The following is a 26,200-nucleotide window of genomic DNA, read 5'->3' as shown; positions in this document are numbered from 1 at the left end:
ATTGATCTTATTGTTTGAGATTATTTGGATGGAATCTTACCCATCTTTTGAACTGTATAGAAGATCCAAAAAAGTTGAAAAAATAATATTTTCACTATATATAAACTTTAGAAATTTCTAAATATTGATTTCTTAAAAATATTGTTTTTAAGAATCAATATGGCAATTCATTATTAAAGCGGCTTTCATGAAAATTCAAATAAATTTCAAACATATATAATATAAAATAATTAAATGAAATAAAATAATAAAATTTATTCTAAAATGCGATCAATCAAAGATAGCCATAATACAGCTTGAACAAGTTGTTATTAAATTTAAAAAATCTATCATCAGTGACAGTTTAGTTCCAAGTGAAAGTGTTTTTAATTGAATAATGGCGCGATTACCAAGTAAGTCTTGATAAACTTAAGATATTTATATTATTTTTACAATATAATATTATATAATTATATACGGTACCTTGGGAAATGAGATTTATCAATCACCTTATCAATCAAGAAAGCAGAAGCTAATTTGCTAAAAAAAACAAAGTCTTAATCCTTGAAAACTTGGAGCAATTTTTTACTATAGACCAAGAAATGTTATCCATGGTTAAAGTTTAAAGTTTAAATGAGCAAAATTAATAAAAATTAACCATAATAACGAAAAAATTATAATTTTACCAAAGCTCGAAGTTGACTTAAAAGCAGTGTTCGGACGTCTTTTCGTTTTATTATATTGGCCATGAAGGTGACAAACTTCAGGGCATTAAGCTTTACACGGAATGGTTGCTACCCCTGGTAGAGGGGGTAGCAGAGTGTTTTAATTGAACTAGTTGTTCACTTCTAAATGTAAAGTCCGCTTAACAACATGTAAATAACCAATTAAAATAAATATATCTTCTTTCATTATAACTTAGTAACAAATCAGTGATTGTAATTGTAAACAAATCAGTGTTTAATACAGTCCACAGCTACAAGGGTTGAATTATAACCCAACAACCTGAATTATCGAAGGAGAGTTTTAATAAATTATATAACTACGTAACAAAAGTACAAGCAAATAATTTCCAAACAACGTGAAAACTTTTTTTTATAAATTTTTTCAAGACAGTTAAAAGGTCATTTAAAATTAATATTTATCCCAATAACTTTAATTGTACGTGTACATCTATAATATTATTACTGTAAAACAAATCTAATACACATATTCATATGCATAAAACCTGTATGATGCATATACATCATATCACTTAACCGTATATGATAATTCTTGACCTACATCCATTTTTCACCCGTAAACTCCAATATACAACCCGCGAGTGTCATCGTAATGCATATATCACAATGATTATAATTTCATATAGCAGAGTATGAAAAATATTTCATGTGATATTACAAAAACGTTCGTGAGACTGATCCTATTAGAAAATATGGAAGCTTGTATATTTTCATATTTTAACATTTCACGTCTAAAGGATGAGATTTATTCACTCTTCTAATGAAAATGGATAACAAAGACGCATAAGTAGACTAATGCAAAATAATTTACTAATTTCCAAAAATAGTGTGAATGCTCATTCTGATATAGAAACACGATTAGGGAGTCAATTCTTTGATAAAATAGACATTATACTACATGGACTACTAGTCCTCACACATTTTTCATTTTATAAAGAGTCAAAAGATAGAAGGGGACTATGACGTCACTCAGTGAACGAGCATTGCCGACAATGGTAGACACTCCCGATTGATTACATGTCATATGTCACGTGATTAACCTAAAAGTAAATCTTGTGCTTGAAATTTTCAAATTGTTGCGAAGAAAAAATCAAATTGCCATATGACCAAACATCTTATAATAATTTAAATTCCAATATAAAATTTTTCAAAAATATAACAAAACTAGTTGGTATTGGTATTTTGCTTTGAGGCAAGTTACATGAACTTTCCGATATGCGTAAATAATCGACTTAATCAATAAAAAATAAATTAAGTTATGAGTGATTAAAAGTATTCCGAGTGGATTTATTACACATAATTGAAAACGAACAAACACGTTAACTCGTAGTATTTTCTAAAAGCAAATTTTCAAAAATCAGAAATTTTTATAGTTGCACCAGTTTTCGTAGGACTTTAATGGTTTAGTATATCCATTCAGACCAAGTACTCTATCGCTATACCAAGTAAATCATCTAATTTTAATTTTAACAAACGTCAAAAAACTACTTATTTTCTTGAGTTTTGATGAATTTTTAAAATCTACTTATCGTAAGGCCAGAATATTTCAGTAAGTTCTATAAGACCATGATATATATCGCCAAAAAAAGTTCCATAAAAATCGGCTTAAATTTTGTTTTCAACAGTTAATTACCACAAAACGGCTCGGCAGATTTTCACCTAAAACTAATCAGTATCATTCCCAACTAATATCCTTCGAACAGGTTTTGATTTTTAAAATCGATTCGTTGGTATGAGCTTACATGTGGACAAAAATTTTAACACTTTTTTCCAAATTACAAAGAAACGGCTCGGCAGATAGTCGCACAAAACTGACAAACGACAACCCTTATCGAGATACATCAAATGGCTTTTAAATTTCTGAAATCGGTTTAGGCGTTTTTGAGAAAACGTCGATGTAAGTTCTAATTTTGACAAACGCCACAAAAGCGATACTGAATTTTGCAAACTTTGACGAATTTTTAAAATTAAACGATTTGTCCCACGGCGGTAATATTTTAGTATGATCTATAAGGCTATGGTATCTACCGTCAAAAAAAATTCGTGACATTTAATCAATCCGGAAAGTTCCACTATTGTCGGCAACGTTCGCTCAGTAAGTGATGTCAAAGTCCCATTTGTGCACTTATTTTGCGCTGGACTAGCAGTCCACTTAGTAAAAGGTCTATGAGTAAAAGGACTATTAGAAAAAAACGTTGCCATAAACAACGCTGTTACAGGTCTATTTAATTGAAGAATTAGGTCTAGATATCTTTGAAACTAACCACACTATTAAATACCAGACAATTTTAAGATTCATGGTAATTTGAATATTCCATTTCAGTCTTCTACTGCAACAGCAAAACTTTAATTTAATTCCATACGAGAGAGCATAATATAAAGCTATTCATATTAAAGTGTATGCTTATTTGAAATTAATTTTTTATTGTTGATTAAAATCATACCATTCTTTAATCATCATCACCGCTTTTCCCATATCGGTTGTAAAAAATCATTAGAAGAAAATACACAGAGAATTAATTAACTGCGCTATGGTTTTTCGCATATGCATGGCTATAAATTTTCTCATATTAATTCCTTATTCAGCATATTAATACAATGCAACTACCAGGTATGAGTATGTAATTACATAGAGCCAGTACATTGGATAAAATAACTCTTTACTTTTTATGTATGTGGTATGTTGTTGTATACTTCGTTCGATACCAGGGATGCCAAATGAAATCGAGCATCTTATATTGAAGACGATTCACAATCAAGAAAGCTTAATTTTTAAATTTAATTCTCGATTGATTTTGAACCAAAAAGCTTAATGCCACTAGCAAACTTACAAACAAGAGCGAAATTTGTAACTACAAATCCAAATAAGAACAAATTGTGCTTCCAAGTTAAAGTAATCGCAAAAAGGCAAAAATGAAGTTTTTTGGCATATCTTTGTTTCAAAATTTTCTGAACATTTGGGCATAACTTAGAAAAAATGAATTTATGTGTGTGTGTGTATGTAGTAAGCATCTATGTATGTATGGCGGAATGAACACGGCCACATGACACATGTCAGTTGATTGACGCCAATCGAATATCATATCAAGCAAGCTACAGCTAGCGGATTGTTTTTAAACGATCGGAAAATTATCTCTCATTGTTTTAATACGATCGAAAAATTATGTATCGCGTTTTTAAATGATCGAGCATTTTGTCGGGATCAAAATTGATATTAGATTTTATGTAATATCAGTTCCTTTATTAATTAAGATATCAATAAACAACCATTGCCGAGTCTACATCAAGTAATTGCGATTTCATTTTAAGATTTAATTAATAAATAATATATGGCTCACTTATGCCATATATGTTTGAATGATTTGAAAAGCATTCGATTCATATTAATGGGTAGACGAGTTGCATAGTTTTTGGCAAAGGCAAGTCCAACCGTTTCGAAACTCGTACTCGTACTTCCCGTAGGGCAAGTTATAGTAATCGCAAAAAAATCCGAAATGAAAATTTTTATATATCTTTACGTTTCAAAGGTTTCTGAATATTTTGGCATACCTTAGAAAAAATGGATGTATGTGTGTGTGTATGTATATGTGTGTGCGTGTGTGTGTGCGGATACAAATTTTCGTCGACGATTTCGGGAACACCGATCAACCGATTTGAATAATTCAAAAAACATTCGATTCGTATTGATAAGGAGACATGCTGATTAATTTTTGGCAAAGGCAGGTCTAGCCGTTACAAAGATACGGGGCAAAAAGTGCCAAAAATGGTAACTCAGTTTTTAAGAAAACGGAGCGTCCGATTTTAATAATTCAAAAAACATTTTACTTGTATTGACAAGATGAAGAATTGATCAAATTTTGATGTAGGCAGGTCTAGCGGTTTCAATGATCTAATAAAAAAAGTAAAAAGAAATGCCATTTGGCGGTCAAAAATGATCATTATACATTAGCACATCAAATTATCAGATATTTTATAGAGATTTTAACAATAAGTATAAATTTTGTTTACTTTCCTATGGGTTCCGTATCAATGTTTAACCGTTAGACGGCGACGCGGCGCTTACGCGCTTCGATATGTCGTTTATATGCAGTTAAAGCAGTACGACTGCTTCAAAAAAAAGTCCAAATTTCCAAAATATTTAAAAAAGAGTAAATTTTTGTAAAAAAATTTATAGTTTCTCAAAAATCTAATTGTTTCAAAAATGTTAATCTTTTTAAAAAAATTTTTTTTTGGTACGGGATGTTCCAGCAATTTGCCTTAAGGCACGATGTCATTCGCCCCACTAGTTTCGAAGTTAAATTTTTTCAAAAATGTTAATCGTTTTCAAAAAAAAAAAAAAAAATTGGTACGGGAAGTTCCAGCAATTTGCCTTAAGGCACGATGCCATGCGCCTCACTAGTTTTCAGTATTATTTCGTGTTTATAATACGTATACAAATGTTTTGCGTCTTTAGGTAAAATGACATTACTAGAAATAATTTTAACTTCTTGAAAAAGTTTATTTTAGAAAATCCAATTTTAATAATGTTTTAGTTTTTCGATGTTGCAAGTGAATCTTAATCGTTTGACACTAAAATTGGTCACCAAAAAGTATATGTGTATATTAGGATGGTCCTTAATACGAATGTTTTCAAATTTCCTTGCTTCCAAGGGGAGGTATTATGGAGTTTCATCAAATGACTTATAAATGTTTGAAATAGGTTCAGAGTAAACATTGGTCAGAGATCAAATTTTACATAAAGATTAAGGTAGTCCTTAATATGGACTTTACCCATGTTATTTTCATAGAATTTTTGGATGGAGTGCGGACTATGTTAGAGTTAATATTAAGAGCTAAAATTTCAGAGATTTTTTTTATTGCCTCTGGGAGCAAGGAAATTCGAAAAAGTCCATATTAGGAACCACCCTAATGTTTATGTAAAGTTGGGTCTCAGATCAATGTTCACTCTTTACCTATTTCAAAAGTCATTTGATGAAACTCAATAATACCTCCCTGTAACTAGCCTTGTCGTCGTAACCGTTTCTTAAAAAATAATTTTTTTATCATAATAAATAAATTTTTCGACAAAACTTCTGAACCAATTTTGAAAATTTAAGTTACTTTCGATAGATATCAGTTATTATATAATTTATTTACGTATAAGTTATTTTATAATTCGATAATATAGGCATTCGTAAGTAATTGTTTAAAAAATCTGATTCAAATAAAATATTGCATAGACAGGTTTATGGTCTAAACGGGCAGCCTAAAATATTATAGATCTATGAAAAATGGTTTAGATATAAAAAGTCATGAAAGTGTAGGAATAATGAGCCTATAGGACATTCATTGTGTACAATTTGTTTTGAATTTTTTACTGATTGCCGTTGATGTCCACAGCTAAATAAACTATATTTCAACAAGAAGCGGCATAAAATGTTTTGAATAAATTAAAATTAATTAGTACAATTACAGATACTGATTAGTTTTTAGCGAAAGATGACTTTATTTTTGAAACAAACAGTTTTATCAAAACAGCTGAATTTCACATATCGGGATGTTTATGCAACTTGATTTAAGACAAAATCCAAGTACACACACCTAATTTAAAAAAAATGGATTTATGAGTGTGTGTGCGTAACAAGTATGTATGTTTGGATACAATTTTTCGTCCACGATTTCGAGGGCACAAATCAACCGATTTGAATGACTCAAAAAACATTCGATTCTTAGTAATGGGGAAACGTGCTGGGTAGTCTTTGGCAAAGCAAGTCCAGACGCTTCGAAGATACGGGGCAAAAAAATCATTTTTTTTTTTATTTATTTTTTATAAAGTTGTTAAGTTGAAATTAAAATAAATTGTTAATTAAATAAAGATAAAAAAAATTAAAATTGTTAATTTTAGGTGTTTTCGATAAACTTTATAATATCACATACTCCAGAAGCACTTTGTAATAAATTTTCAAATGTCATGTTGATATACTAACAATTTATAAGCACTAATCATTTGTATCATAATTTAGAGAATAACATATTACACAAAACATTTAAAAAAAAAAATCTAATTATTTTATTAAAAAACAATTTTATTTTCATATTTAATTTTATATGTAAATAATCAATAACCCGGTCTTATAATTCCATAAGCATGTCCCGAAGAAAAATGACGAAAGTTATTTAATTATAATAACTTGGTTAGAAAACTAATAATAAATCTTGGAAGAAACGACTAACGAACAAGTCGGTGGTTAGATCTGCAGTGATTTTGATGCTTGGAATAAGGCAGTCTGTTCGCATAACTAATAAAAGTTTGTTTATTTTGTATATAATCTAATAAGAAAGTTTCTTATTGTACAATGAATTAAATGTAGATTCAGACTAGATGAATAGACCGGCAGTCGGGATAAAATTTTAAATCAAATACTAAGAAAACGTTGTATAGCATAACTTTATAACTCAAACATAAATAAATGTTACTCGTATTTTAAATAAACTTTGATAGTATTTTGTTGATAGTAAAAACTAATAATAATTTGAAAATAAACTAGTAGTGTATAGCATCGCGGAAAATTGCTGAAACTTATCGTAAATACCGTATCGTAATGGAATTTGAAGAATTTTTAAATGTTTTCAAATAGATTATTATAAGTACTATAACTTTTATTATTAGTATTTTATAGACATAATATAAGAGCTTATAAATTGTACGACGACGCTTATATATGTTTACGTGAAACGTAAATAAGCTAAACTTAATCAAGCGGAGTTAGAATGAAGGACATTATCTCATATTTCTAAAAATAACATTAACTGAATTGTAAAGTTGAAATTATTTATTTCAATTATATAAGTAAGCTCAAAATTTAAGATAGAATTAAAATCAAAATTCAAATCATTTTCGATGTTTAAACTAGAGGTGTATGGCATCGTGCCTTAATACAAATTGCTAGAACTTCTCGTACCGTAATGTAATATTCGAGGAATATTAAATGTTTTCAAATAGATTATTATAATACTTTTTACAGAAAAGTAAATAAATAAAATTTAATCAATAGAATTCAAAATGAAGGACATTGTATAATATTTATAAGAATTATAAAAACTAAATTGCAAAGTAAAAATTATTTATTTGAAGTATATAAGTGAGCTTTAGAGTTTTATTTTTTAACTTAATTAAAATTAAAATACGAATTATTTTCAATATTCAAAAAAAAAATATTTTTGAAAAAAAATCATTCAAATCGGATGTTTAGTTCTCTCAAACACAGCCATTTTTTGTACCGTTAGCTCGGTATCTGCGAAACGGCGGCACCTGCCTTTGTCAAAAACTAGTCAGCAGATCTTCTTATCAATAGGAATCGAATGTTTTTGAACCGTTCTAATCAATCGATCCGAGCTCCCGAAAACGTGGACGAATTATTGTATCCATACATAAATAGATACCATACATAACACATCATTTTTTTCTGAGGTATGCCAAAATGTTCAGAAATCTTTAAAACGTGAAGAAATGCAAAAACTTTCAATTTTGATTTTTGGACGATTACAATAACTTACCCTACGGTAAGTTGAAAAATATTTTTTTTGCGAAATAAAAAAACAACCTCTATGAACTGAGATTTAGCAACTTTCAAAATTGTGACGATAAAATTTTGAAATTTTGTAACGATCTATTTTGTTAAACTTTGGTTATTTTCAATAATTTAATTACTTTTCGTAGGCCTATGATATTTTAGAATGCATGTTGAAGCTATGAACCTTACCATTAAACAAAGTTTCATCAAATCGATAAAACATTTCAACAATTAATTCACGAAGAATCGGCCCGAACGATCTTTAACAAATACAAATTCAGTATGGTTATTCCCAACTGATATCTTTCGAAACTTTTGAATATTCGAAATTGGTTCAAAATTTTTGATAAAAACGTGAACGAAAGTTTCATACATTTCTACTAATTATAAGCAAACGCTGGTCCGATCTATTGCGATATCTACAAATCTTTATCAAATTTTATTAAATAGTTTTTAAATTTTTCAAATTCCCATAGGGTAAGTTATAGTAGTCGCAAAAAAATCGTAAATAAACATTTTTTTATATCTACGTTTCAGAGCTTGCTGAACATTTTGGCATACCTTAGAAAAAATGGATGTATGTGTAAGTGTGTGTGTGTGTGTTTGTGCGGATACAAATTTTCGGCGATTATTTCGATATTTCTTCTCTAAAACAGCCACGCAGCACGATTGCTTTGAAAAAATGACCAAAATTTTCAGAAAAAATCAATGTATAAAAAAATTCGAAATATAAAAAAACATTCAAATATTTAAAAAAAATCGATTTTTTCAAATAAAGTCAAATATTTTCAAAAAAATTTAAATTCACAAAAAAATCTTTTTTTTGAAGTTTTCAATAAATTTTTAAGGTTTTTTAAAAAATTTAATTTTCGGTACAGCAATTTGCCTTAAGAAACGATGCCATGCACTAGTTAAATAACTGACTGCAGTCGTTTTTGAAAACGTCGACAAAGGTTCAAAAATTGTGGCTAATTATACACACACATATACTTTTCAATTTTGGTGCCAAATGATTCAGAATGTTTTGAAGCGTCGAAGAAACAACATAAAATTAATAAATCTTCTGGTAAAAATCTTCGGGAATTTAATGATATAGTTCTTCTACTTCATTCTTTCAACCAACTCAAATAAATAAGTAATAAAAAGATTTATAAATTGCATTCATTCTTGTAATGCCATGATAAATTTGATAGAACAATTCCCATTAAATGATAAATTATATCTTATAGTCAGATATTTATAAATTAATTGATGATTAATTTAATTTAACTTAAACTGGAAAGAAATTTGATTTGTTATTTGAGAACAATCAAATTGTGCTCTATATAAAACTACTAACAAAGTTCATGTTCTCGAACAGAAAATGTAATTTTATATTTACTGTGACGTGTAGAGTTCGTGATTGTGCATCTGACGTTTTACTTATCCCGAAATTTTATTTTGGGGTTCAGAAACTTCTGACGTTAGGGTGATGTATTAACACATATATGCCCCATGTGCTGCAAGTTGCAAATCTCCTCGGATTTCTGTTTTTCTATTAATTCACTGAAGAAACTTAATGGAATTTTTTGATCATGAAACATTTAATAAAAGCAGAAGGGAACGAAAACATGAAATTGGTTAACGTTTTATCAGCCTTATATATAAGGCAAACTTGAGTAAACTGTTTTTACAGGCATTTTAACATTTACTGTTCATTTATATATTGACATAGTCATATATGAATATCTTTAAAAATTATAAAATCCATAAATTTTGGCTATAATCCTTAACCATCATTCAGTGGAAAATTAGCTTATCCTAACATTAAAAATGAAAAAAAAACAATAATTCAAGGAAATAATACCATTAATCACCTTCAGCAAATTTTCCACTGAAAGAGAACTAAAACTATAGGCGAAACCTATGGATTACACTATGTATATACTTTTTTTTAAAAGAAAATCGTGAATTTCATTGATGCTCTATTATTAGACTGCGTCTATAAATTATAGACGCCATTTTGTTAATATTATGACTATAATGTTAACAAAATGGCGTCCATAATGGAGAAAATGTTTAATGAAAAAGCTGAAATCAGCTGTTTCCTGGTCTTTTTTTACCTTAAATGACTATTGAGTTTCAATTAAATAATCTATTGAGTTTTTTGTATAATATAATATAATAAAATATCTGAAAATGCGTTTGCACTTAATGAAACTTGTTGAAACTTAATAGATTAATTAAGTGAATCTCAATAGTCATTCAAGGTAAACATGGCCAGGAAACGGCAGAAATTATAAAATTTTAATTATCAAGTAGAATCTTACTAAATCTGAGATTGTAATTTTTACTCTATTTTTTGTAGTCTGACCCCAAATTTTGACTTTAGAATCGCATTGAGTGGTAAAAACTACACTGGAAAACATGCTGGGGGGAAAAAAATCGTAAAGTATTAAAAAAAATCTTTTGCTGTTTTGTTAGTCTGTTGTTAGTTACAGGATGTTAAAAATGGAAGTGAACAAAGAGAAAATTCAGTACATTTTACAGTTTTTCTTTGACAAAGACAAAAATGCAAGTCAGGGTGTTTGTGAATAGTGTTTATGGTTCCGATACTGTAACAGCCAAATATGTGCAATTTTAGTTTCGTAGTTCAGGAATTTTGGTTGTTAAAGATGCACTTGGTCATCAAAAATGTCGATAAAATCGGAGAAATGATCGAAGTTGTTAGCAATTGTACCATAAAACAGTTTTAAACCGATAAACCAAAATTTTAAACCAAAAATTCTGGTTTTCTCTTTTCCCAAACCAATACTGCGTTTTTTGTGGATCTATGTTATAGATCCCTGCTTTTTGCTAAGTATTTAATTATGCCTTATTATTATTTGGCTATTATTTTCCAAACCTGGCAATGCAAAAGAGCTGTATACTAAAAATCACATATGCAATTACGTGATTTTTACAAAAAAATATGTAAGTTATTGGCACACTGATAAATTATTCATTGAATATGCATAACTACATATCATCGAAATACTCATTTGTAATCTGAAACTACATTGCAAAACTGGAGCGTAACATATAACCTACTACTAATCGAATAGTCGATTTTAATTCCTCAATATCGTTTGATCTGTGATGGATTAATCAGATCCTCTTCAAACATTGTATGGTTGATCAGAGCCGTGTGTGAATCATTTACAAAGGTATCTTTCGCCCGTACATTCAGAAATCCATCAAACAAATTAGTTCTCGATTCATTTCGAGACGTCTGGAAATGCTCCTTCCCTCTGAAGTGTGCGAGTTAGTGCGAATATCTATGCATGTTTGATCAGGCTGGCGCTCCCAGAGCAGTTATAAATGACACACGAAACGAACAGGTTGTAAACTTTACAGAATTTCAGTTTATGGTTTAATTATTATGCAAATACGTATTAAAATACTTATTCATTTATATACTTTAATAAACTCATTGATTTTGGATCGATGTGAAAAAGTTAAAGTATTTTCGTCATCTACTATCCACCACGATTCCCAACTGATATCTTAAGGCGTCCATTAATCTAAGGTGACCGTACGTCCAGATTTGGCCGGAACTGTTCCGGATTTCCACCTTGTGTCCCGGGTTTTTTTAAAAGCATTATTTGTGCCGGATTTAGATCTTTTGTCCCGGATCGTCCCGGTTTTTCAAAAATTAACAGATGAATTAACAAAAATTATGAAAACAAACGAACAAGTGCTAGTTTTTTCAAATTATTTATGAATAAAATTGGATAGAATTATATACAAAGTTCAAAAGCGTGAAGAACATATATAGATCGATATAAATTATAATATCATAGATAAAAAGTATTGCATATAATCGAATGATAAAGTTCTTACTAAAAGTCCGCCATTCTTATAAAAAAAGATTTATATAAAAAAACTGTTATATACCCTCCGTCCCGGATTAGCGTAACTAAAATTTGCCGTCCCGGTTTTGACTTAAAAAAATATATGGTCACCTTAATTAATCAAGTGAGGCTTTAGGGAGAGAGGAAATTCGAAAAATTTACGGGGAGAAAGGGGTCTAGTAAGATATCACATGTATTTATTTTTTACCTGAATTTTTAAAAATAATTCAAACATTCTCAAAAAAATACGATCTTTTCAATTTGAACAATTTCTTCAAAAAATTTCACTTAACTAAAAAGAGCACGTGATGTTTGGTGGAGAAGGAAGGTAATTTTAAATATCCCAACGTATCATCAAGGGAAAGGGGGGGGGGGAGAAAAAAATCCCTAAAAATCGTTTACGTGATTAATAGACGCCCTTAGCAAAAGTTTTGAAACTTTCAAAATTGGTTCAGAAATTGGTGACGTGCTGATTAGTCTTTTGCAAGAGCAGGTTCAGCCGTTTTGGAGATCGATGCAAAAAGTGCAAAAATAGCAGTTTTTAGGAGAACGTACCAATGATTCAAAATTTTGCTTGTGATGACAGTGTGAGGAAATAATTAGCTTTTGCGCAATTTCAACAAAAACATGTTAATTTCAAAAGAAATTTTTTTTCTAATATCGAAAATGATTCAGATTTAAATTATAATTCTAGCTAAAATTCTGAAGCTAACTCATATTTTTAAAATAAATAATTTTAACTTTGCAATTCAGTTTATATAATTTTTACAAATATGAGATAAGGTCCTTCATACTAACTCCGCATAATTATTTTTTGTTTATTTACTTTTCATGTAAACATATATAAATGTTGTCGTCCAATTTAAAAACACTTATATTTTGTCTATAAAATACGAATAATAAAAGTTACAGCATTTAATATTCCTCAAATATTTTATTATGGTACGGAAAGTCCCAGCAATTTGCCTTAAGGCACGATGCCATGCGTTACTAGTTTTCTTCAGAAATAATGATTGTAAACGAATTTTCATCTAAATCAATAATAGAATTCGTAATATAGTTTAAGTGAAATAAGAAGAGTAATAATATTATTGTTATATTAGAAAGTTATTTAAGGAATTTACCATAAATTTCAAAATTACCATTGAAAAAGCGATTTTGTAATAGCATAGCATTATTATATGAATTACATTTAATCTCTTCCAAGTAACAATATAAAACAAAGATATTAATATTTAAAATGATTTATGAAGAATACAATTGCAAATAAACTGAACGCAATAAAACAAGAATCGATTAAGATAATTTTCAAACTGAATATAATCGCACAAAAAATCAGCTATAAATTTAAATGAATAATTATTATATATTATTTTCCGAGAATAAATGCTCGGCTCGGTGCTTCAGTCCAAATGGGGCTAGACTGAATAAATCAATCGAGTTGTATTTTACTTAAAGGTTAAGAAGCGTTATTATATTACTACATATATTACATATGTATACATATATTCCTTAACACGTTGGATGTGTGAAGGAATATGTACGTACAAATAAAGCAAATTGTGGGTAGAACCCAATCAAAACGTAAATATCCTGGGGTTTAGTATGCGATTTAATCAATCAACTTCGTATTCTTGCTGCCGCATAGGACTTGGCAAAAATTTTATGAATAAATCATACACTCTATAGAGTTGTAAGGTTTATTATTTAAATATTATGCTCGCAGATAACGTATGCTTATGTCTGGATACGGGAATAAATGATAAAATCTACACAAATCGTTTCCGCAATGTCCTAACAATATTTTGTATAGAAAAGTTGCAGAAGCGTCCAAAGTTTTATTCGAAAACTATTGCAATTCGAACGAATGCTTGCTTTTATGATATATGCACAATATTGTAAAATGACAAAGCCTAAATGGCATTTTGCCTTAAGTAAAATATCGACTTAATCAATAAGTAACGAGATTTAGCAACTTTTCAAATTGCAGCGATATTTTGAAATTTTGACACGGATCATTAAACCAAACTTTTATGGATTTTATAATTAATGTACTTTTCATAGATCTATGATATTTAGAGATTTTTGATAAGATCTTTATTCCAAACTTTGATCGATTTTTATAATTAATCCATTTTTTGTAGCTGTATGATATTTTGAGATTTTTGGTAAGACCATTATTCCAAACTTTGGTGGATTTTTATAATTGATCAATTTTTGTAGCTCTATGATACTTTGAGATTTTTGATCAGACCATGAACATTTTCGTCATACAAATATACATCAAAATAGCCAAGAATTTGTTTCGACATTTAATTACAAAGAAACAGCCCAGGACGAAATTTACCAAAAACTAGTCAGCACTGTTTCCAATTTATTTAAATTGTCAAAACTTCAGATTTTTTTGCGAAAACTTGGACAAACTAGTGGGCATGGCACCGTGCCTTATGGCAAATTGCTGGAACTTTCCGTACCGAAAATTATTTTTTTTAAAAAAGCTTTGAAAAGTTCATTTCCTCATTCATTTTTGCCTAGAATTTTTTCCAAAATTCCATTTTTGTCTTGAACGTTTTTCCCAAGCAATCGCGCAGCGTTAACTGCGTAGAAACGAAATATCAAAGCGCGTAAGCGCCGCGTCGCAGACTAACGGATGAATATTGGTACAGAACCCATAGAAATGTAAACAAATTTTATATTTATTATTAAAATCTCTATAATATATCTGGTAATTTGATGTGCATATGTTTAATTTTATCCAAAATTTCAGCCTTTCCAAAAATTTCATCAGTTCTTCATTTCGTCAGTACATATAAAATGTTTTTTGAATCATCTCTCAAAAATTTATTTTTCATTTTTGGCGCTTCTTACACCGTATCTTCAGAAAACTTTGTCAAAAACTAATCAGCACGTCTCCTTATGAATAGAAATCGAATGTTTTTTGAATTATTGAAATTGGTTGATCCGCGTTCTCGAAATCGTCGATGAAAAATTGTCCGCACATACATACACACACGCGCACACACACACATACATCAATTTTTTCTAAGGTATGCCAAAATGTTCAGAAACATCTGAAACGTAAAGGTAAATAAAAATTTCGATTTTTTGCGATTATTATAACTTACCCTACGGGAAGTGAGTTGAAAAATGTATCTTTGAAATAAAATGAAATGAAATGAAATTGAATAAATTTAATATTTATGCAGTGATATTATGATCCTGTGTAAAACAAAAAAGTAATAATTCTTTATACATATTTTAGTTTTGTAAATTTTTTACAAAAACGTGAAGTTACAGCAGTTTGCCTTAAGGCGCAATGCTATACTACTAAATTTTATCATCAAGTGTGAAATATTTAATTTGGAAAAACGTTGTCGAATAGTTAAATTTTGGCTCGCATGCGAACACATACATACTATTTCCAATTTCGGAGTCAAATAAAACATTATAAGTTCAAACATCAAAAAAACTTAAAATTATATAGTTTGTAATTGCACGTGTCACAAGTAGCTAAATGAATAAGTAAAAATAACTCTTTTGTGATTTTCTCTAAAAAATCATGATTTCATTTATATTTTCATTATGATGAACATATACTTGAAAATAATATAATACTATACTATGCGAACGAAATCATAAGAGTACGAATTTGCTTCAGACAAAAGATGTTATTAAAACTTTAAATGCGACAATACAGTACGATATATAATCTTAAATTATATAGAAAACTTTCCGAGTTTTCCCGCGTCAATAATAAACAAAATTATACTCGAGAAATGCTTTCTTAATGCATTTCAAATTCGTATAATAATGCAGGCAGCTCTCTGAAGTTTATGTTGTGATCGTGCCCCATGGTTTTCTGTCAAAACTCGGTTGTTATTTCCAAAGGATCGTGACGAACAGCGGTTGGTGACTCTGAGAAGCGGAAATGCGATCAACTCTTAGACGACGACAACAGTGTTATATATTTTATAATATATTCGGAAACTTTCATAATCCAAGTTATACCGTAACTTTATCTGTTGAACAGCCGCTACGACTTGGCCCGAATCCCCGGTTTTATGATACCTCTATTCTATTACCATTTATGTGTAAACTTTTATCATTTTTTACAGACAAAACGTAAAAACATCAGAAAATACAAACGGCGAAAGGCGAAACGGCAGGCGGTACGCGAACGCGGGTCACGCATTCATACCCGCTCCTTCGCGTGTGTGCATCGATCCTTAAGTAATGCTAAAAAGGAATAAAATGTCAAGTTTATGTTTGAGAGTTTAAGAAGAAAATATTTCGCATTTTTATTAGACAAAACACTCGGTTCATAAAATGGAAAGATGCGCATGATATATATTTTATGATGTTAGCAAAACAAGTTGTTCAAGTTATTTAACAATGTAAAAATGATCATTCTATTAGTCTTTCATGTTTCATGCATTCTTATCAAGCAAGTACTTGGAAAAATTTCTGAAAAAAATCCCCAATTTCAAGTAGTATATGCGTTTGATTTTTATTAATCATATTTTTCAATATTTTCATTTTACTTGTTCATTTCAAGACTGATGTAAAAATTACTATAAACATAATTAAACACTAGTGATGTATGTCATCGTGCATTGAGGCAAATTGCTGAAACTTCCCATTAAAATTTTAAAAATCTGAATTATTTTCGATACTCAAAAAAAAAAGTTATTTGAAGAAAAAAGAAAAAAAAAGTTCTATTTTCGTTTCCCAAAAACAATTGTTGCGTCAATACAAGCACAAAGTTTTTTGAACCATTCAAATTCGATGCTTATTTTCTGTAAAAACTGTATTTTTTGCATATTTTGCTCCGTATCTCCGGTACGGATGGACCTGCCTTTGAATAGAATGTTTTTTGGATCATTCCTGTACCGACTTTTACGAAAAACCAATCATCACATCTCCCTAACAAGAATCAAATATTTTTTTAACCATTCAAATCGGTCGATCCGTACGCCCGAAAATGTGGACGAAAAATTGTATCCATACACGCACACATCCATTTTTTGCAAGGTATGCCCATAGATAAATAAAATTGGGTGTGCCAAAATATTCAAAAACCTTCAAAACGTAAATATATGCAAAAATTTTCAATTTCAATTTTTGGACCATTACAATAACCTACCCTACGGAAAGTTAAAAACCATTTTCATTTAATATCAATTCTAATTTTAAATATTTTTAACATCCCGAAAAAGTTGGTTTTCTAAAAAAATTTCAAAGTTAACAAGTCACTGTTATGTTTTCTTGGCGTTGGAACTTTCTCTGAACCAGTTCTTACACTAAAATTGGGAATAGTATGTTTGTATATGAGCTAAAATTTGACCCTTAGTCGATTTTCTTTCACAAAAAAATTGCACTGATTACAAAAAATTTGCAGTCGTGTGAATCTCGAAAATGGATCAAGTGATTAGTTTTAGATGAATAACCGAACTATTTTCTTATAATTGGCAGATGAGTTCAAGTTTTAGCCAAAAATTCTAAATCTAGATATTTGTTGCAAATCGTGCTAGTTAGTTTTCGGTAATTATCCACCGAGACGTTTTTTTTTTAATAAGAAGTTAGCGGTCTTAACTAAAAGCCAAGAATATTATAGGTTTGCCGTGCAAAATTTCATAATGTCACAATTTGTTTCACAAACAATATAAAAAATTGTAAGCATTTGAGAACAAAATTAATTAAAAGTACTTATCTTTTTGCGAAATATTTTCAGTAAGAAAAGTTTCATATTCAGATCATTTTCGAAACGGAATATTTTTCTGAACTCAAAAGTAGCACTAAACAATTTACGCATTATAATGATAAAGTAGTAACAAACTATATGTATCATAATCATTCAAAACAAACTTTTGCTCACTATTATATAATATAATATTGCTGTTATTTTACTTTCATTTTTATTTCAGATTCCAACAAAAAATTAAGGAATAATCCATTTTACACGTAGTATATATTGAAATTTTAAAATGTGTTTTTTTACAGGTGAAACTCAAAGAATAATCGATCAGTATCTGGACCAATATAAAATACCAAGAATCGAAGAACCATCTAGATACTATCCAGTATCAACAACAACATCAGTGGTAGCCGTAAGATTTGATAAAGGAGTCACCATGGCTGGTGATTCGCAAATCACCTTTAATAACATGGCGAAATATTTTGGCAAAAGACGAATTATAAGGGTAATTGAGTAGTATTTTTTAAGTATATAAGATTTACGTACTTAAATAAAAATATAAAATTAAGGTATTACCTTATCTTAGTATCTTAGGTATCATCCATACCAAAGACTCAACTTTTAGTTGAATTGTTATTTCATGTTCACATCTCAATAGCAAAAATGACTGAAAAATGAATTTAATTTATCCAAGTTGTGAGGTCCCAGGAGCGATGCCTGCCTCGGACAGCCTAATGTCAAGCAGTAGTGTCAACGATTTTCACTTGGAAATAAAAAATAGATAGCAATATGTTTCCAAATGAGCAATGCCTTCCCCGGCATTACTGCATCTAAAAAAATCATCAGTATAATAGTCTAGTAATATTAATCACAAAATAAATAGTGCAAATTCAGTATACAAAGAGATCAAAACGAACTACGGGCACAAAATATTTTAAAAAAGTATTATGTACGAGGTGTGTTCAAAAAGTACCCGGAATTACTAATAATTAAATTTCGCGGGTCTGGAGTGTCTGATTGTCAAAATTTTTTTTATTGTGTTTGGTATACATGCCCCTAAAGTATGATGAAATTTCAGCTATATTCACTGTTTACTTTGTCTGTGGTAGTCGCTAAGGTTCGACGTGTTTTTCTGAGCTCGGCGATTTTTACAATGGAAGAATTGAAAAGTCAAAGAATTTGTATTAAATTTTGCGTAAAAAATGAAATAAAGTGTTGCAAAGTGCAAAAATTCACCAGATATGGCTCCGTGTGACGTTTTCCTATTCCCAAAGTTGAAGAGACCCATGAAAGGACGGCGGTTTTCCTCGATTGAAGAAAATCGCTGAGAGTGCTCAAGGACATATCAAAAAGTGAATATCAAGGGTGCTTCGAAAATTGGAAAAAACGCTGGCATAAGTGTATTATATCTGGGGGGGACTACTTTGAAGGGGACCACATTAATGTAGACGAATAAATAAATATTTTTTTGAAAAAACGAAAATTCGGGTACTTTTTGAACAGACCTCGTATATGCATATATATATCGACAATTACCCGGACAATTTACGCATTCAAGGTTGCAATAATTCATAATGGGCTGTAACTGGGCAACATTGTTCAAAATACAATTATAAAAGAAAACTCAAAGGTCCTCATCGTTCCGATGCGAGCTACAAAAACTGCACAAGGTCAAAGGTAAAAAAATGACTTTTTCGCGATTTGCCAAGTTAGCCCATTATGAATTATTGTAACCTTTACCTTGATTTTAGGTTTAAATTGACCGGGCTAAATATGCCATTATGTTTAAAATATTTCTTTCGAATTCGCAGATAAATGAAAACATAGTATTAGGTTGCAGCGGCGACTTCGCGGATTATCAGCATTTGTTGAAGCGAATTAAGGAGATGGTTACAGATGATGTTCAGTTCAATGATGGTCGTATTCTGCTTCCTAGTGAATTGCACACCTGGCTGACACGAGTTGTTTATGGCAGAAGAAGTGCTTTGCGACCGCTTTGGAATCACTATGTTATCGCTGGAGTCGAGCGAAAAAAAACCTTATTTAGGTGGGTCTCACGAGAAATAAACTTGATATAAATGATCATTAGAATTGTATTCGGAACTCTATAAATCTAGTCCTGGGTTCTAGCCCAACCTGGGCAAGCTCAATATCAAGAAATGCGATGATTTCCAAGCCGGTGCCGTTCTTCACCAAAATTTTCTCAAGAATTCTCAAAATAGGTTAAAAAATTTTGGAGAAAACTTTGACAAAATAAGTGGAATTCTGTCTTAAGGCAATTAGGGCATCGTGCCTTAAGGCAAATTGCTGGAACTTCCAGTACCAAAATTATTATTTTTTTTTAAAAAACGAATAACATTTTTGAAAAATTTTACTTTGAAAAAGATTTTTGAAAACTATAATTTATTGACAAAAAATTACTTTTTTTTTGAAAAAAAAATTTTTTATTTGAAAAAAAATTTTTTTTGAGAAAAAAATTTTTTTTTTGAAAACAAAAAATTTTTTGAAAAAAAATCTTTTCTTCATTTTGACATATGTTGGAATTCTGAACTTTTTTTCAAAGCATTCGCACTGCTTAAACTGCATAGAGACGACATGCGCGCCGCCGTCTAACGCATAAGCATTGGTACGGAACCCATAGAAATGTAAAAAAAATGTATACTTATTGTTAAAATCTCTATAAAATATCTGATAATTTGATGTGCATAAGTCTAATGATCATTTTGATCGCCAAATGGCATTTTTGATGAAATCAAATGAAATTTTTGATGAGATCAAATGAAAATTTGATCGGGTTTTCACCTTGTCAATATAAGTAAAATGTTTTTTGAATTATTAAAATCGGACGCTCCGTTCTCTTAAAAAATGAGTTACCGTTTTCGGCACTTTTTGCCCCGTATCTTCGGAACGGCTAGACCTCCCTGCGCCAAAAAATAATCAGCACGTCTCCTTATTAATACGAATCGAATGTTTTTTTAATTATTCAAATCGGTTGATCCGTGTTCCCGAAATCGTCGACGAAAATTTGTATCCGCACATACATACACACACACGTACATACATACATACACACACACACACACACACATACACACACAACACATACACACACACACACATACATCCATTTTTTCTAAGGTATGCCAAAATGTTCAGAAACCTTTGAAACGTAAAGATATATAAAATTTTCATTTTCGATTTTTTTGCGATTACTATAACTTGCCCTACGGGAAGTAAAAAATTTACACTTAGATACTAATTATTTAACATATCGTGTCGAAAAAACTAATCATAGAAAGTCCCTAACGAGTTTCATCAAATGCCTTAACGGTTCAGCAGTATCAGAAAAAATGTTGACAAAACGAAGCTGGTATGCCTTTTCCAAATTGGTGTGAGACGATTCAAAATGACTTAAAACTTCGAAAAGCGTAAATAATGAAATACTATTTTCTGGTGAAGTTTCAAATTACTTCTTTGGGATATTTATAACAATAATATTCTTATTATTATTATAAATAATATTAATATTATAATTATTAAATGAGTTAAAACATTCAACTGCTATTTATTTTTCCACAGGTACTGTGGACAATTTAGGAACAGCTTATACAGACCGTGTGGTTGCCACAGGTTTGGGCAGTTATCTAGCAACACCGCTAATTCGAGAATATTTAAACCCGGACAAACCATACATGACTCAATTTGAAGCTGAAAGTTTAGTTGAGAAATGTATGCATGTCATGTTTTATAGAGATTCTCACAGCTCTGCTAATTATCAATTAGCAACAATTACTACAGACAAGAATATAAGGATTTATAGCGACATAGACATAGAGCAAGACTGGGATCTAGCAAATATAGTCTGAAAATAAAGAACTAATGTGAAGAAAGAGTCTAGAATAAAACAAAGAATCAGTTTACTCCATATATTTAAATGCATTTTTCTAATGCAGAATAATTTGCAATCCACATATGATTGCAAACTAAACATTGTTTAAGTATTATAAATATAATAAAATTATTGTCATTTGTGTATTATTTAATACATTTTAAGTTTGCAGACTGCTAGGTAAAGCACCGAATGGAATTGTGGACCAATCAATATCATCTGAAAAATATGTAATATTCGGAATATATATATTTTCTAAAAGAACAAAATAACTAAAATAATACTATTCAATTCGAATTTAAGCATATCAAATAGATTCAATTTCTATGTCTATTTAATATCAAGTAAACTGGTTCATAACATTGAGAAGATTTAGAAAAGAATTCAATGTTAAGGAAATTTATAAATTTATCAAATTGATGAAAACAGTTTGAAACAGAGAGAATAGAGAATGTTTATATAACTCTCTTATAAATTAAAAGAGAGGTAAAACTAGAAGATATAAAAACAATCTGTAACCTATTTACTGAATGCCAAAAGTACAGATTAAACTGATTTCTTGATACAATTTACTCTTATATAATTAATTGAAATAATTATTACTGTGGGGATTAGTGAGATATCAATATTATAATGATTCAAATCCCTGAACAAGTAATAGATATTCTTCATGGCAACTAATAGCAATATTTTATACTAATATTTTGCATAAATATTAAAGATATGCATTTGTTTCTAAATATATTACATAGACACTCACCATCAACTTCTCTCCAGATAGCATCAGGATTGTTTTCTTTTTTATTTCCAGTACCATTCACAGTCACTGTTTGCTCGGCATTGTCAACCTGATTTTTTATGTCATGTTCTAATTTAGCTTTTCTTACATCCTCAACAGTGTATATTTTTCTTTCAGTATTGTCTGGATTTAATGGAATATCAAGATCACAGCGTTTACTATTTACTAAGTTCTGTAGTCTGTCTATCGTACTAATGGCTTCTGGAGGCAATTTTTCTTCTCATCAGATCTAATAAACTGAAAAATTTAATCAGTGACTAAAAATTGAGATACTAATATATTGAAAATTTATGTTATAGAATATGACCTATCTTGTGTTACTTATTTTTAACTTCCCTAAGGAGAAGTAAACAAAGTAATTTAATTTATACAATTACAAATATTAAGGGTTTGAAAAATATCAATTGGAACAGCTCTGATCGATTTTTAATGAAAGCAAAAATTTTATTCTGAAAATAAACAGTTGAACATTTGACTAAAGAGCTGAATCTCATTTCTCATTAATTAAATTCATTATGAATACGTATCAGGAATTTAATGTAACTTGCCTCAAGGCAAAATGCTATTTACAACTAGTTTAATTTTGTATTTGTTAATAAAGTTTATAAATATTTATTGGTCTATTGAAAAATGGGTAGTTAGATATATCAATTTGACTGCTTACATTTTCCAGTATTTTCCATTCGGAACTCCAGAATTATTTAATAAAGTATATTTTAATGCATCCATGCTCAAAAAAAATTTATCTAAAGGAAGTTCCGGTCTGAACATAACAGGTGAAGTAATTTCCGGCAAACCTGCACTTGCTTCCATTATTGCCCTCTTTACTGTTGGTGGATTCGACTAAAAAAAAAATTATTCAATATTAAAAATATATTTATATAAGAAGGGTAGATATAACATTTAGATACCAAAATATTACAAGTACTTTGTGATTTAAAATAGTACCCTAATTGTATTTATAATAGAGCTTGATATTATTCATAAATTATTTCCAGTTAAAATAATATTTTAAATACAATATGATCTATGTGGATTGTAATGAAATTAACTTACATAATTCGTCTCTGTAATTTTTTGTACAGATTTACACTTTGCGAGGCCATTCAAAACATATTCAAGCCATGTATATGCAAAGATTCCTCTATCAGACTTATCAGAACAAGACACATCAATTAATTTCTTGACCAAGCACGGCAGAGCATTTGCAACATGTAAGTGGTCCAGAAGTGGCATCCATAATTTCACATAATCTTTATAATAGGCATTCTCCTTGGGCAAAATATTTCTACTCAGGAAATTGTTACAGTTTAATAGACTATCCACATAGACATCAATGAATTTATTGTTCTCTTTGTACTTCTTGATGACTTGATTTATTCTCTTAATTACAATGAATAATAAAGATTTCAAGAAACAGCGTTCGGATACATATGTATTAGGATTCATTAATAAATTATCAACATCAGTTACCAAGTCTTTTTTCAATTTATGTATATTTATGTCACAGATTCGTTTAAACCTAAAAGTAAATTAGATTTAGGAACAAATTTTCTGCAGAAAGCCTAAATAATATAATCAGTTCAGAGCAATATTCACAATATTGATTTATAAATATTGTATTTCAAATTAAATATTCTTAAATATATATACTTTCAATCAATGTTCTTTAAAAAACATGAATTTTGAATAATGCCTTTATATTCATTATATGACAATAATTTTTAATTAGATAAGTAAGCTTGAAAATAGGAAATAATGAAGATAGTATTATTCAGAATTAATTCAAATTTATTATTATTAATTTCAAACCTGTATTCACCGATGTATATCACAACATTATCATAAATCAACAAGAATCTCTCCAAATATTGTTTGTAATTATTTTCTTCTGGTTCACTTATACTGTCTGTAATAATATAATCAATTATTTCTTCATTTTCTAATTTCCAATACATCTCATAAAGCCATTTTAATGCATATTGTGAGGCCTCTCTAAGCAAAGCTATAGGTGTTAATTCTGTACTATGAGCGACTGCATGGCGTATATAATAATCCAATGTGGAATTTGTAAATTTTGAGCAGTATGATACAATGTATTATACTTTGTTGAGTCAGTTATTAAGTTGAGCCACCTGAAATAAATGAAATTTGTTATTAATTTCAAATTTAAATCATCAGTCATGATTTTTTTTCTTTAAAAAAAAGAATATAAATTAGCAAAATTCTAAGCACAAACTATTATATACATTGTAGTATATGTATTTTCATATATACATTATAGTTTGAGTAATTCTGAAATAATTTATTATTGTGCCACCAAAACATATTTTATACTGCTGTATAGGTCAGTGATTCCCAATGTGCAAACATAAACAATTTGTAAATTCTGGGGTACAGTTTAAAAATTGACTCAACACTGGCTATATAGAGAAACTGAAACCAAAAGCTCAAATGTAACCAAATGTATAAGAAATTGCTATGATTTATTGATGAAAAATAGACTTGATAAAACAAACATGGAGGCTTGAGATTAAAGCTAAATAAGTTAGAATTTAATACAAAATGCAATGTGCAGGAAGCATCAGTAATAAGATTGTTTTGAAAATTTACTTATAATTTTACAGTAATTATATAGTCATTTCTTCTTAAAACATATTTATATTTCTTCAGGAACAAAATATTTTTTTAAAATTCAAAATTTTGTATGGATAGGGAATTATATCATTTTCGGAAGCCCTAAGATGTTTGGAAAATGTTGTGAATCACTGGTATTGCTGGAACATTAAAATAATGCACAGGATTACATTAAATTATGGGCCATAACCCACCTTAAGTTTTCCAAAAACATTATGCCCCCCTTTCACTTTGATAGATCTTTGATCTCATTAAAATTGTCTATTAGTTCTATTTATTTTTATTGGCAAAAGATAAGATAGATGCAAAAATTTAACAAAATTTGTGAAATACCAAAACTTAACCAATAGCAAATACTAACCGCATTATTGCCATAGAGTATACTGTTTGTTTTGTTCTATTACTTTGATTATCATTGTCAGGATTCTCATCATACAAAACTGCTTCAAGAATTTCCATCGTCCCTTGTATTCCTCCAGACAAATACGGTGTTCTAACTTTCCACATTTTCATATAATTCAAACCTTCCAATCGATTCACATATTCAGACGAGAACACTAAACTAAACACATGCCTCCATTCAGCACTAGAAAATTATTAGTTAATAATTAATAAATAACGCCATTTAAATATAAATAAAATTTGCTTTATACCTTGAATACCATGGAGAAACTTGTTTCACTAAATCTTTAGATGCCATTGTAAAAGTTAATTGAAGCGTAATCTTAATGATATATAAAAACTTATTTTATTGATAGAACTGCCTAAAATCACATTATAAAATATTAATATCCCTGATAAAAATTAAGGGATTGTGACAGAAATTATTACCGGCACGAACCGGCTTGTACAACAGCGAAGTTTGACGTTCTTTAAAGGGCAGGGCATGTTAGCAATGTAGCCAATATAGTAAAATTTGCATCTGTGATGTTGGCATTAATTTTAGTAAACATGTATTGTGCCAGGGAAGCAAACCATTAAGCCATATATATAGCCATATATATAGCCATATAGCCATATATATATATATATA

General features: G+C 29.4%; 2 protein-coding genes across 2 annotated transcripts; one reads left to right on the top strand and one right to left on the bottom strand.

The window, feature by feature from the left end:
• Positions 1-376: 376 nt before the first annotated feature.
• On the top strand, positions 377-21,708 carry LOC113388198 (proteasome subunit beta type-4-like). The gene is made up of 4 exons (XM_026625599.1): positions 377-392; positions 18,148-18,347; positions 19,654-19,822; positions 21,422-21,708. Exons 1-4 carry the CDS (start codon positions 377-379, stop codon positions 21,706-21,708), a joined length of 672 nt encoding a protein of 223 aa, XP_026481384.1.
• Positions 21,709-24,544: 2,836 nt separating this feature from the next.
• Positions 24,545-25,971, bottom strand: LOC113388197 (ribosomal biogenesis protein LAS1L-like). Its single transcript, XM_026625598.1, has 3 exons — positions 25,821-25,971; positions 25,529-25,753; positions 24,545-24,665 (listed from the first exon to the last, which is right to left on the bottom strand). Exons 1-3 carry the CDS (start codon positions 25,865-25,867, stop codon positions 24,545-24,547), a joined length of 393 nt encoding a protein of 130 aa, XP_026481383.1. The 5' UTR covers positions 25,868-25,971.
• Positions 25,972-26,200: the final 229 nt, after the last annotated feature.

The sequence above is a fragment of the Ctenocephalides felis genome, unplaced genomic scaffold (assembly GCF_003426905.1).
Source record: "Ctenocephalides felis isolate EL2017-DRISC unplaced genomic scaffold, ASM342690v1 CF-g0.4_SCAFFOLD_03572, whole genome shotgun sequence".
Taxonomy (NCBI): Eukaryota; Metazoa; Arthropoda; class Insecta; order Siphonaptera; family Pulicidae; genus Ctenocephalides; species Ctenocephalides felis.
This window is presented reverse-complemented; position numbering and strand designations above follow the sequence as displayed.